At 45.2% G+C, this 13,933-nt stretch overlaps 1 protein-coding gene across 1 annotated transcript in view; it reads left to right on the forward strand.

Moving 5' to 3' along the window:
* The window catches only part of LOC146174407 (neprilysin-like), a 195,351-nt gene that overhangs the window by 123,897 nt on the left and 57,521 nt on the right, over nt 1-13,933 (forward strand). Inside the window, exon 11 of the mRNA XM_084585389.1 lies at nt 11,381-11,439. Coding sequence (XP_084441515.1) covers nt 11,381-11,439 — 59 coding nt within the window. The remainder of the gene's footprint in view (nt 1-11,380; nt 11,440-13,933) is intronic.

Below are 13,933 nucleotides of genomic sequence, written 5' to 3' on the forward strand. Positions count from 1 at the left end.
TCGAGTGGTCTTGAGGTCGCTTCGTCGTGGGATCGGTCTGTTCAAGTTTGGGCTCTTTCTGGTCGTCCTGTGTTGTGATCAGGGCTGGGGAGAGCGGCTGGTCGGGCCTGAGCAGAAGGGCTCGCGCGAAACTGCTTGGCGATCCCCACGGACCTCGGTCGATCGTTCAGGCGTGCGGTTGGCGCTGACCCTCAAAGGCGATAATTGGGATGAACCCCACCTCCACCAAGATGTCACGTGGTGCCTCATCGCAAGCGATGAAACACAACGAGATAACAGAAACAGAACGACGTGATCGCATAACTATGCAATATGTCGACCGCTAAACCCCTTCGCCACGCGCAACTGCCCATTCCGTCGTCATCACAGCAATATAACAACTTGAGCAGCGCAGACAAGTTTCTTCTGTACGGGTACTGTAAATAAATATATACAATAAATTAACAAATGATGAGTGATCACGCATGTGTGAAAATGCGAAAACATTACTTGCTCTTCCGAAACGAATCTAAAAATGTATCATATTTTTCATGGTATTCTACCTCCTCAGCACTCTTTTCAAACTTAGCCTGCCATTCCCGGTATTCATCTTCTTGAACTCGCCTTGCCACATTGCTTTGGGTGCGTGTTGAGCATGTCGAGGACGCAGTTGAGTCTTCGACAACAAGGCTGGTTTGGTAGCTGCGAGCGCGGCTGTTTTCGCATGTGTCGTTGCATTCGTGATGTCTTGTGGTTTGCTTTGACGCCGTTGCTGTGCCTCTTCTGAATCAAATCATGTGCAACGTCCGGCCTCTAGATCAGTACCTGTAAACGCTGCGCGTTGTGCATCGTGAACATATATTTATCGGCAAGTGTCATTGTAGAGGAATTGTTGGAGACTGCTGAACGTTTCCCGTCTCCTACAGTAGCAACGCTATGATCGCATCGCCAGCGCGAACATCACTTTGCTCCCCGGCCAATTTGCTTCAGCACACTCCGGCCTGTCATTATCAAATAGCCCTCTGTTGCGCTCTCTTTCCTTTTGCTGTACTGCCGGTCTGCACAAATACACTATCGTTTTCGCTTCTATCGCTTGTTTACCGCAGCAGACGAATGTTCACCTGAAGAAGCCAGTACGAATTACTTTCAAAATGGGAGATGGTTTAGATACACTAACCAACTTATTAGGGATGTAAGGTGTCGATACGATGATCCTTAAACGATCATGTTTAAAAGACTTTCCAATCTAATTTTGAAGTGCGCCAACGATATTTTGGGGTAATGACAGGTATGTTTTGGGAGTGAGTGCAGTTATATCTTGAAGTAGAAAATCATCGAATTATGCCAAGGTAATTCTGAAGACTGAGAAATTGTGTGAGTTGCACTGTCCTTACAAATTTAGACCATTTTAAGAAGGCAACGACATTACTGTGTTTTACGTTCCATACGCACTGATGCAAGCTGAATACGATAAGAGCATGCAGTTTGCAACGCTAGACTGAAGAAAAGCATGAGGATTGATTGTCTTCCTGTAGAAGTGAGGTTGCATCTTTGCTTTCACTTGCAGCTTCATAGCATTGAGTCTGCTCAATTCTGCTCCCAAGTTTGTTTCCGCTGGGCTCGACAAAAGTTATGTATGCATTATGATCAGTGTAGACCTCAAGTTCATACGAGCCACAAGACCTCTGAAGTTTGCTGCCCTAAATACGGATTGACTGCTCTCTAAATCATTCCCATGTTTTCTCAATCCTTATGGCAGTGAAGTTTACATGGTCACAGATACTGAAGTACTATTTAAGGGATTTGATTTTAGTGCTCCGTCCAGGATTTATAGACTCTGCTTCAGCAAGAAAGATATAAATGCGTCGTACTGCTCCGAACACGAACTATTGACGTCGATGCCTACTTGCGCTTCCAGCTTATGCGCATCTCCTTCGAATCAACTAGGCCTTCGCGCATTCTCTCAGCATAAGTATAATTTCTTCTGAAAAGTATATCGACCAAAAAATAGCCCATTTTAAAACGTTCTTAGAAGCTATTTTTAGGCTCTCCCTCTTTTCAGCAGCCAAGTATGAGTATTTAAATACGATATACGTAATTTCCTCCTTAAATATCGTTTCCACATTTAAACTTAACTTTGCGTCATTCCTTTAAATCCGCGGCACAGAAGTCATCATTGCTTGTCCCTACCGAAAATGCGGGAAATGCCGGCTATTTAAGAGGTGCACCCATAATATATACGCTTGAACGTCTGGCGTGGCATGTTCGACTTGCGCTTTGTGCACTTACCTCTCCTTGTCCAAGAAGAACGCAACCGATTCCCGCAGCTACATTTCTAATAGAGGGCATCCTTGAATTTCATGCAGCTTTTCATTTCATAAGAAGATCCTCGTCAGCTCCGCAGGGCTGAGAAAGCTCTTATACAATAACTTCTAGTGCTTTGCAGCTGAGTACATTACAATTGTTGCACTCTACACAACAGTTTACATGTAATATACTGTAAAGCTGAGTGCATTACAACAGCCTATCGTCCACAGGCAAATTATCAAATCGAACAATATATATTACGCCGAAGACACCAATTGATCATGTATGTCGCTTCTGACTATGCGAGAAAGAACCTTGTTCTGCAATATGCTATTTACACCTAAAACAACGGCTACAGCACGGACCAATTGTTTTTCTGCGATGTTCTGCATGAGCACTACATGCTATGCTAGCAAACAAATGATCGTCTCTTAATACAGCTTCAGAGCCAAGGCATAAGAGGTAATAGCTAGCAGATGATATGTCCGGAAAGCGTATTACCAAACCATATTCCATAGCAGTACTCGAGCAGACGACGCTCCGGTGCGATTCCTCTGATCAGCGTCACCTGGCGACAAATAGTGGATATATTGTCTAACCGAATAAGTACGCATTTAAAGTACACTGTTCCTGTTGTTGTTGTGTCGCAATGTGTTCATTGTTGCGAAAGTCTTATATATGTTGCAAGCATTGTCCATGTCAAAGGTTGGCGTCCAGAAATTTCAGACTGCTAGCGGTTTTCGTCTGGAGTTCGGTTTGGGAGAGCACAAACCGTACAAATTTGTTTCGCTGGTTAAAAGTGGAGGATTTGGATTAGCCTATTTGTTTTTGACAAATTGTATCCAGGTCTCTGTTCTTACGTAACCAAGCTGACCCATTTCTTCATACGGTTTTTCAAGTTAGACTGAGCAAAGTCTTACCCAAATTATTGGTGTCCTTTAGCAATATCAAACCCAGAAGACTGTTTTTCGCGCGAGGTTGTGTCTTCCTTTAATATTCTAAAGGTGAGATTCTCAATTAAATAACTAAGCTCTCTAACCTAAAAGCAAATGTATAAGGACCAGCTTGATGTAATGATGCCAGCGCCGTTGTATCGATCATTACACTTTGCAGGGGAAGGTAAGGGTGTCTTAAAAAGGATTAAAACGATCCCAGTACGGTCGTCAGCAAAAAGATTTTTTCTTCCTCTTACACAATGGCACATTACCTTATAAGCCATGCTTTAGGGGAAAAGGTGTCTTTGTTCCGTGGTCGGTGGACGGCTTGATTTACAATAAGCCGGAACCATAGACCATATTTTTCTTGACGGCAGGGATGCAATCTTTCTGTGGGATATCCTTGAGTATGGGTCACCCCCATAATCAAGGCGGTGTTCCATACGACTTGTTCATGTTACTTTGCCTCACAGCGTATGGAAAACGAAAATGGCTGTGAGACACGCGGATGCGGATTCTCGCTCTGCGAGGGAGTATTTCATTGAAAGAGTCAACAACCTAATCACCATCTTTAATACCCAAAGTGAGAAACCCGAATGGATGTCAGTTTTGAGGGAAGTGGCTAACATAAAGCGTTTTTGAAACTTTGTGAAACCTTACTTTTGCTGGAGCTCTTGTATAGTACTTTGATTTTGCCCCACTGTAAATTTAATTGACAGGAAGTAAAGAAAAAGAAGTTTTGTGGCAAAATAGATTAACACTGCCCATGTTTGCGCTGATGCCACTGAAACGTCTATTCGACTCCTGTGTTGTAATTTTTTCTTATTATTTTATTTCGCCATTGCCTTAAGTGAGCGTATGTTACCTTTAGGTTGCGTTCGCAGACACCTTTTAGTAACAATCGATACGAAAACGGTTACACTGAGCTATTGCCTTCACTGTAATCATTTGCTGCCTTCAGTGACTGTATGTTACCTTTAGGCTGCTTTCAGAGACATCTTTCAGCAACACTTGCCGTTTTCAGTGAGTGTATGTCATCTTCAGGTTGCGTGCAGACACACCTTTCAGCAAAAGTCGCCGAATAACTCGCTGAAAGCGTCAGATGCTCCAGTGGGCCTACGGGATATGGTTTGGGGATGCGCGACCGGACATGAACTTGTTGGTATGATGTGAGCCGTAATAAGACTGAATTATATGTTTGAGCTGGTATACGCCGCTATCCCTGCCTTTTTCTTGGAGTTGGTGTAGATAGCTAGGATAGAAACCTCTGTATAGTGTGGATTCCAAACCAGATGCACTAAACCTGGCCCCCCTGAAACATATTCCTAAAACTCGGCTTAGAAGATCTTTTTGTGTTCATACTGTGCGCTCTTTCATCTAGCAGCACAGATTTCGACTCGATATAAAATTGCGCGGCCAGACCGCTTCCGCCGACTTCCTGAAGTTTCTCCGCCATTCGGTGGACAAATAGGTGTGGGCACTAACTGATCTTCCGCACCTGTTCTTTTATGTCTCATACGTCTTCCCAAAACAGCAGGGGCCTCAAGATATTTGCACGAAGGAAAGGTGTTCCAGAAGAGAAGGTTTAGTGATGATTCTTGCGTTTTAAATTATAGTCCAGAAAAAAACATATTCAAGAAAAATACATTTTTTATAGGTTCCTTAAGGTAGCATCTTTTGAGCTGGAACCTCACGCAAGATTATAACAAAAATAAAAAAAAAAGCGGCAAATCAATGACGTTTTATTGTGGTGCTTGTCCCGGTCAGATTATGTTATTTTGGTGAGGGAATATATTGCTACAAAAATGACGAAGCGAGCAGTGGCATGGGGCGGAGTGCTCGAGCTGGGCCCACTGGCCATTAAAGCCTATTTCATCGTCATGTCATCACGTCGTTCTGTTTCTGTTGTATCACCATGTTCCACGGCTTCTCCTGCCACCATGTAACAATATTATACAAATTCTGTTCCGCCGCGTCTTGTACAGATGCAAGCCTGAAAGACCAAATGCTTTGAAGTGCAGCAGGTGCCGTGAATATGGTCATCGGCTGCTGAACTGCCCTCCCCCTCCGACATATCAACGCTGCCCCACCTGCTCAGCCCAGCTCAGCCAACAAGATGAACCACATCGTTGCTCCGCCTATTGCTTCCACTGCGGTGGAACCCACCCAACTTTTGACCTCACCTGCCCTGTACAGAAACAACAAGACCAAAAGAGCCACAAGGCTGCATATGACCGAAGGAAGAGCCTCAGGGAACAGCTGGAACCTTCTGTCCAAGAACAGAAAAAGCCATCTAATTCCCAGCGTCCCACTACAAAGCGACTATTGACTGCGCGACAAAGAATGTCTCGTCACCCTGGCAAGAAGAATACGCCACCCCATCATCCTCCGACTCGCGAGGACTTCCCCCCTCTGTCACAGGCAAATCAAGAGACGGCACCACCCCCTCGGACCAATGTCTGGCATCAAGAAGTTCAAGAACTGCCAGCTGCCCCACGTCCGCTTCTCAAGCCAGCTACGCTCCCACCACCGGGTAAGCCGAGCCCGCCACCTCCCATTTCCCCTCCCAAACCTTTCTCTTATACATCTTCCGATTCCACACCAGTTATCACATCTGAGAATTATATGCGCCACATAAAAGATCGAAATGACCCTATTATCCGGTATCTTGCAGAAGAAATTTCCGCCATTCGCCAAGCATTCGCACTCATGCATACCCTCCTTAGCAATCTCCTGCAGGATGACGAACGCATTGATTTCCTAAATCATTCTCTTAAACGGCCCCGTCCATCTACCTCCCCTGAAGCAACTGCTGCATCCTCTTCTGTCCCTCCCGAGAAGCGCGCTAACGTAGCTTAAGAATGGCAGGGAACAATCACATACACATTTTACAGTGGAATAGCAGAAACCTGCGTACCAATCGAACACTCTTTATCCAATGGCTCCTGACTTTACCCTCTCAGCCCCACGTCATTCTCATTCAAGAATCGCGTGTTCTTAAAGGTATTCCGGGCTACCGTGCCCTGCATGCAGCGCATGACAGCGACTGTGCCCCATTAGTGAGCACTTATATTCGTCGGGACATCCGATTTGAGGCCATTGAAGTTCCCAGTCGTCTTGAACGTCACCTTATTGCATTTAGACTGTATTCTGATCACTTATCTCGCCCTTTATCCATTCTAAATTTTTATAATCCTCCTACAGAGTACACGATTTTCAAACTGCTAATGCACTTTACTTCAAGATTGTTTCGAGACTCCGACTTCTTGATAGGTGGGGATTTTAAGGCCCCGCACGTTATCTGGGGTTACCTACACACCTTCCGACCTGGCCGTATACTCAACGACGCATTAAACGGGGCTCAATTAACTGTTTATAACACCCCAAACTCCATTACCCGGGAAGGGTACAGGAACCAACAATCCACCATGCCAGACCTCACAGTGGGCCGCGGACTGCGAGAGGTAACCTGGCAAGTTACAGATGAAAAATTGCTCAGCGACCATTACATTATCAACATCACTGTCCCTAGCCGTACCCGTCCGCGTAAACGTAAAATTTCCCACTCAAACTGGAATACCTTTCGCACTATACGCGACACCTGTCACACTACTGGCAGTCTTCAGAGCTGGACAAAAGCACTCAAACATGCTCAGAAACAAGCTACGCAGGAGAGTTCCACTTCAGCCCCGTCTGATAATCCGGACCCTTACCTTGTACGCATCTGGAAGAGGCGGAAACGACTCTTGCGCACTCTTCGCACTCAGCCCAACAATGCTCGCCTCTCCGACCGAGTCACCGAATTGACACGACAGGTTAAAGAACACTGCGTTACACTTGACACCAATCAATGGAACAAAATTTTTAACACCATTAACGGCACACCAAATCAGAAAAGAACCTGGCATTTACTCAGAGAACTACTCGGGCCTCAACCGGCGCCTGTTCCCACTCTCGAGAAGCACTATTTTCAACTAGGCGCGGATGCCTTAACAGCCCAACTCCGCGATCTCTACATTCCTCCTCCCCTACCCAGCCTTTATACTCCGTACACTGGTGCTTCCAATGTAGAACTCGATCAGCCGTTTACCCTCTGGGATCTCGACTAAGCGTTAGAACAGCTAAAGCGGAAGTCAGTCCCAAATGAAGACCAGATTACATACTCACTCATTCGAAATCTCTCTGACAAGGACAAAGAACATTTTCTGAGCATTATAAACTTACATTGGGAAGAAAGCACATACCAGCATCTTGGAAACAATCCCTTATAACCCTACTTCCGAAGCCCGGCAAAAAAACTGCGCTTCAAAACCTCCGCCCAGTTTCTTTAACATCATGCCTGGGAAAAACCATGGAGCGGATGGTGCTCAATCGGCTCGAGAATCATCTTGAATCCATAGATTTCTTTCCCCTCAACAAATTGGCTTCCGAAAAGGTGTGCCTACACAGGACCTATTTTTTCTCCTCATGCACGAATTTGACCCTCCGCCCACTTCCCAAATCCAAGCCATAGTGGCCCTTGATGTGCGAAAAGCTTTTGATAACCTTGCCCACGATCCTCTATTAAACATCCTTGCCTCTACTGGATGTGGTCCAAAGATGTATGGCTACCTCACAGCATTTCTCCGCGACCGTACGGCCAAGTTCCGTCTCCCCGATTCGATATCTGATCCTTTCCCCCTCACACGTGGTACTCCTCAGGGCGCTATTCTGTCACCCACCCTTTTTAACCTTGGAATGGCTCCTCTATCTCGTGTTTTAGCGTCTATCCCAAACCTAAAACACACATTCTATGCAGACGACCTTACTCTTTGGTGCACATCTGGGTCTCCTGGAGCAGTAGAGGAGACCCTACAGCAAGGTATCGATGCAGTCGTTAGTTACCTTGATAAAGTAGGGCTATCTCCCGCACCTGAAAAATCCGAATTGCTGCTGATTGCAAACACTCGCTATCAACGCCAACATAACCAGCTGATCAATCTCACAATGGCAGGTCACCCCATCCCTCGTGTATCATCCTGCCGGATCCTCGGACTTCATATGCATGAGTCAACCAATCAGGCCAATGTATCTACAACCATTAAAGTTTGCAATCCGCTTACGCATGTAGTTCGCCTCATAGTCAATAAGCACGCCGGGCTACGCGAGGGTCAAGTCAGGCAGCTTGTCCACGCATTAGCACTTAGCAAAATTTTATATACGTTTCCTTACCTTACATTAACTTGTCGCCAAAGACATCAGATTGAGGTTGCGCTTCACATATTGTACAAGGCCGCCCTTAACGTCCCTGTACATACGTCCACGGAGCGCCTATACTCTACGGGGCTGTTCTTGCCCCTGGGAGACCTCATACAACAACATCGCGACCGGCAAATGGCACGTCTTTCTAGCACCAAACAAGGACATTGGATACTACAGTAGGTTGCACTCAAACCTATAGACCTCCCTATAATTACCCTTCCTTCTTCGCTCCCGGATAACCTCAGAATAATCCCCATTCCAAAAAAACGTTGCACCCGACACTAACAAAGGCAGACGTTACGCTCGCGTTTCCAACCATGTTCACCCAACAGATTCCACGATCATCTACACAGATGCATCACGAACTAGCGTCGGAGTGGCTGCTTACTCAATTCAGAGCTGTAGCGATGTAGTGACGCATACCCTCGGTCCTTACATAGATCCTCCTCCTACAGCGACTCTCTAGACCCTACCAATAGTTACCAGTATTCAAGACCTCGCACAAGCACCCCCTAACCCTTCAGGATACACCATATACACTGATTCAATACAAGCTATACGCGCCATTCACACGGGTCACATTCCTGAAGAACTACACGATGATCTACACAGAGCTCTTACCAAACTACGTCCCCACACTGTAACACTGAGGTGGATTCCTGGCCACGCTGGAATCCCAGGCAATAAGGTAGTGCATCGCCTCGCCCGCGAATTTCAACACCGGGCGCCTGGGATTCCCTGGCCTTATCCACCAACGCGGGACACTACTCTTCACTACAAAAAAGAAATCAACGTTCACTACAACAACATTAGAGAAACTCTCCGTACACTTCCTCTTCCTGATAAATCTCTCACTACCACGAAATCCGCATTCTTAGACGCATACAACTGAATACATTGCTTAATCCTGCCCGATCTTTTCTATACAGAATCATACATTCCCCTTCATGCCCAAATTGCCCAGAACACTATGCAAACTTGGAGCATTGCAACTTTTCATGCCCTGTCGCCCTCCAATCTCCTCACTTTCCACACCCTCCTCCCCCAACGTGGCGGGCTTGGATAGCCTCTGACCAGCTGCAAGATCAGTTGGCCTTGGTGACCCTGGCCCAGGACATTCTTAACGCTTAATGTAATGCGTTAAATAAAGTTGTTTCCTCCTCCTCCTCACCGTCATGTCATCACGTCGTTCTGTTTCTGTTGTATCACCATGTTCCACGGCTTCTCCTGCCACAATGTAACCATATTATAAGCGTTGAGGCAATATATCACTTAATGCAACAAGTAATTTTGATAGAAAGCATTCATACTGATCAAATCAGCGCATGCAGAGTTAGCGATTAGCTACTAATATGATGGGAATATATTACCCGAAAATATTTGACTTGACAAAAATGTGCATACACCTGCCATCGAGATTGCACCGACTAGTATGCGAGTGCAGGACCGCTTTCTGGAGGCTGAAGTAGGAGGAGGAAGAAGGTGAGGAAGAAAGGCAGGGAAATTACCTGTAAAAGAAACCGGTTTTGCTACCCTGCACTTGGGGAAAGGGGTAAGTGGATATAAAAGTTGTGAGTAAGAGAGGGATGGGTGAAGTCAGTACAGTTACATCACACACATGGTACGTCACCTCACATCACAGTCATATCACGTAACATAACAGCAATATCGTAGCCTTTCGACCAGGCTTGCGCTTTTCATAAAACGAAGCAGTGCCTGGGAGGCCTTCACTGCAGACAATCGCCGTGGCCAGGGAACAATAATTTTAATTTCAGTCAATGGGCGCTCATCTAGATGCTCCAGCGCACGGCATAGACACTGTCTTTCCTCACTGTATATGGGGCACTTACAAATAATGTGGCCCATCGTCTCGTCGCACGCGCAGTTTGTACATGCAGGGCTATTTGCCATACATATAAAAAAAGAATAGGAGTTTGTGAATGCTTCACGTCGAGGTAGGCCAGTTAGAAGCCGGATCTTCAGTTATGTTATGGACCAGGTATGTTAAGCAGCAGTTCGCAAACTGCCCAGACTTCCACAAGGAGAGCTGAAGTAGGAAATTCCTAAAATGATCAGGCATCCAGAATCTCACGCTCACTCTCCTCCACCTTTTGGCACTTAGTGTTTTCGGTTTACTGGAGCTAGCCTATGGTGAAAGGTTGGCGCTGCAGCAATTCCAGATGGTTAGATTGTTGCCAAGTTGAAAAATGTTCACATGAAGCAACAGGTTTAAATAAAAGCGGTGCCTCATGACGCAAGACATTCTTCACACTACTAAACTTGTAAGCAAATAGAGACTGAACAATTGCTCGTAACCTGGGTTACAGTAAATCTTAGTACAAAAACGACAATCAATTACTTATCATTTTTATCTTCAGTGTTCATCAGAGCTGCTTTAGGAAAATTGCAGAGAGGAGTTGAAGGTAATAAGCGGCTGAACATTGCTTACAGAAAATTTTTGTTTACATCTGACAGTTCTGATTCAGCCTTTTCCCAAGCATTGCATAAAAGAAATGCTTGTTCGCTTGATATGTGCTCAGCAGTACAGTTGGCAACCTTGAAAAGAAATAAAATCTTACGGCATTATCATACTAAATCCATAAACATTGACGACAGAAGCGTTAGTGGCAGAATTCCGTATAGCGCAAGTAGGGAAATATTTTGCCTATTGATCAAGGGTTCATCGCTTCAAGATTTGGCTTTAAAACGTGTAAACAGAATAAGCCTACAAGTAAAAAACAGCTTCTTTTCCTTGTGTATTATAGCGAATATTTTTCACTGTGATTTTACGTTTTAAAATACAGTGTCCTTGTTTTATAACTCGTTTTTTTTTATTTATCCCTTAATCTTTGGCCTCACTTATAACAAGTGGCTCCTCATAACGAAAGACAGTTGACGAAAGATTTTTTTTTTTTCAGATGGCCATTATCCCCTCTAGGTACCTCAGGCAGTTACTCGGAGATCTACAGCATTATTGGTGAGCATTGAAAATACATGCCTTCTCTTCCGCTGCGTATGTAGCATCAGTCAAGACGAAATGTTTTTCTTGCTCCAAAATACACTCTAAAGATCAATACTTGTTACCTGGTTGTGTTAAATGTAACACAGTGTTATTTTGTTGCAGACAAGCGTAACTCCAGAATTGGACTCTTAACAATAGGTCGTGTATTACTCGCTACAAAATATTGTCAACGTGTTGTGCTAACTTTCAACTCTTCCATCTGTATATCGACATCATCGTCATCGTTAACTGGTCACGTGACGCTGTGACGTCACATTCCACGTGACACACGGGCTGCAGAAGCTGCCAACTAGGGTCTCTCGTTTCACATGGGCATGGGAATGTTTAATCAGAATCAGCCTGCTAGGACCCTAGAATTCACGTTATCCCTATAGGCCACTAATACACGTTCATACGGCTTGATCATAGCGGGGCTTTATATTTGGGCTGAGGACGAAGAAAAAGAAAAGAAGAATGCTCACTCATCCGCAGCTAATGCTTTCACTCAATATTTGGTTCAGCAGCGTTGAATCCCTCTAATGCTTTTTAGTGATACCATCCTGCATTCATCATCTGACCATTATGCTTAAAGTCTGCCCTCATATTCCGCCGCGAGCGCTTCATTCACCTTGAGAACTCATAAGCTCGAAAACGATTATATATACACCCAAACGCACAAGCTCGCTGCACTTCAGTACAATTTGAGCCGTGCTCATGAGCAGGGGAGCCCTGCGGAAGCTATAAATATTGCCAGGGGGCGCTCGGAGTGAAACGACTATGAAGTGAATCGACTCCGCACTCACAGGACGTACCAAAAACTCGGACCGTGTAATTGCATCTGTACCGCCTCTATTAGGCTAGGCCCCGTCACCAACACCGTGACAATATTGACCTTTAATAATAACAGTCGGCAGCCTTGCCAGCAATCGTTTTTAAACACAATGACCCTTTGCCTTGTGTAATTCACATTTAGGCCTGACTTGTGTCGACTGCAACTGCATAGATACTTCTGGATGAACTCTCGTTCTTGACATACATATCGCGTTTCTTCATTTTAAAGCAGTCATTCAAGACTACTTTTCCGACTTGCTCGCGGACAACCTGTTTCGAACATCGAGCATCCTGGTCATCTCCTGTTGTACTAATCAGGAAAACTAATAGCGCTGTGTTTTTCTTCGTGGATTACTGGGCTTTTAAGAGATGTTTGCCAGTTCCTTCGCAACGGCGTCGCATAGGACTGCTTCCAGGGAGCTCATTAGTTTTCCAGTCTCGACGTGCGCTTTGGAACAGGCAAAATCCCTCCAATAAATCTGAGAAGAGAAGACCAGCTTTGATGAGCTCGCTGACCTTTATGATGCATTTCGGCTTGTGCAATGTCCCTACCAGCGCCGAGCACATTATCAACCCCTGAGCTTCAAGGAAATAAATGGAAGTTGTGGTTGTGCTATCTAGACGATATCATAATTTTTATCAGATTTCTGCCACCTGTTTTACCGTCTCACCGTTCTCATATATCTTGCAAACGGCTATGTAGTACACCTAAAATACTAAGAAGTACCACTCGCTAGCAAGGCCATTAAGGTACTCGTGCATACCATTACCAAGGCGAGCATTAAGGCCAGCCTCAACACAACTACATGAGTAAATACATATTTTTGGCACAAATGCTAAAAAAAACTTCTACAGCTTCCTTGGTTTGGCATCATAGTTCCAACGTTTTATCCGAAACTTTGCTTTTAATGCTACCGTTTATACAACCTCCTGACGCCTGCAGGGCTCTTTTTGTTTTTCACTAAGTGTGAACAGGCCATCCGATTTCTAAAGCAAGGACTCACTTTTTATTCTGCGCTTTGATATTCTGCAGAGATAGCGCGCTCCGTACTACACAGGGACACTAGAGGGCAAGTCTTGAGTACAATTATTTTGGAATACACAGCTGCGCCTGAAGAGTACGCTATGGCATACCCTAGTCATTCTCCCACAGCAGCTGACCGTAACTCCAACATAACTAAGCAATAATGTACTGTCACTGTTTATCCAAAGCTTTTACCCTAGTTGTATAAATACCAGTTCAGCATTGTCACACGCCATCATGCGGACTGTTGGCTGTTGTCGCTAAGGGATTTATCAGGCCGGCTGGCCTGCTGAGCCGAAATCTCTTAGAATATACCTTCGCCACAGCCTAAATATCCGGCAGAAAACGCCTTGATGCCGACGTCCTCTCCCACTGCAAGATGTCTTCTACTCCCTCAAACTGATTTTTGACAATCATCTGCAAGTGGCGCCTGCGGATGTGGCTCTGCTGGACATCATCACTGTCTTCCCGGCCTGGCAGGAGGCTGATCCTTACTGCAGAGCAATCATTGTACACCTCCGCTCTTGATTTTCACCTCCGAAAGTCGACTGCCTTCTGAGATAGAAAGCAATGAAAATGTTAAGAAAGGAATAGTTAGACGAATGGAGATAGGAA

Source organism: Amblyomma maculatum, chromosome 11, assembly GCF_055883805.1.
Source record: "Amblyomma maculatum isolate TAMU_Amacu chromosome 11, ASM5588380v1, whole genome shotgun sequence".
Lineage (NCBI taxonomy): Eukaryota > Metazoa > Arthropoda > Arachnida > Ixodida > Ixodidae > Amblyomma > Amblyomma maculatum.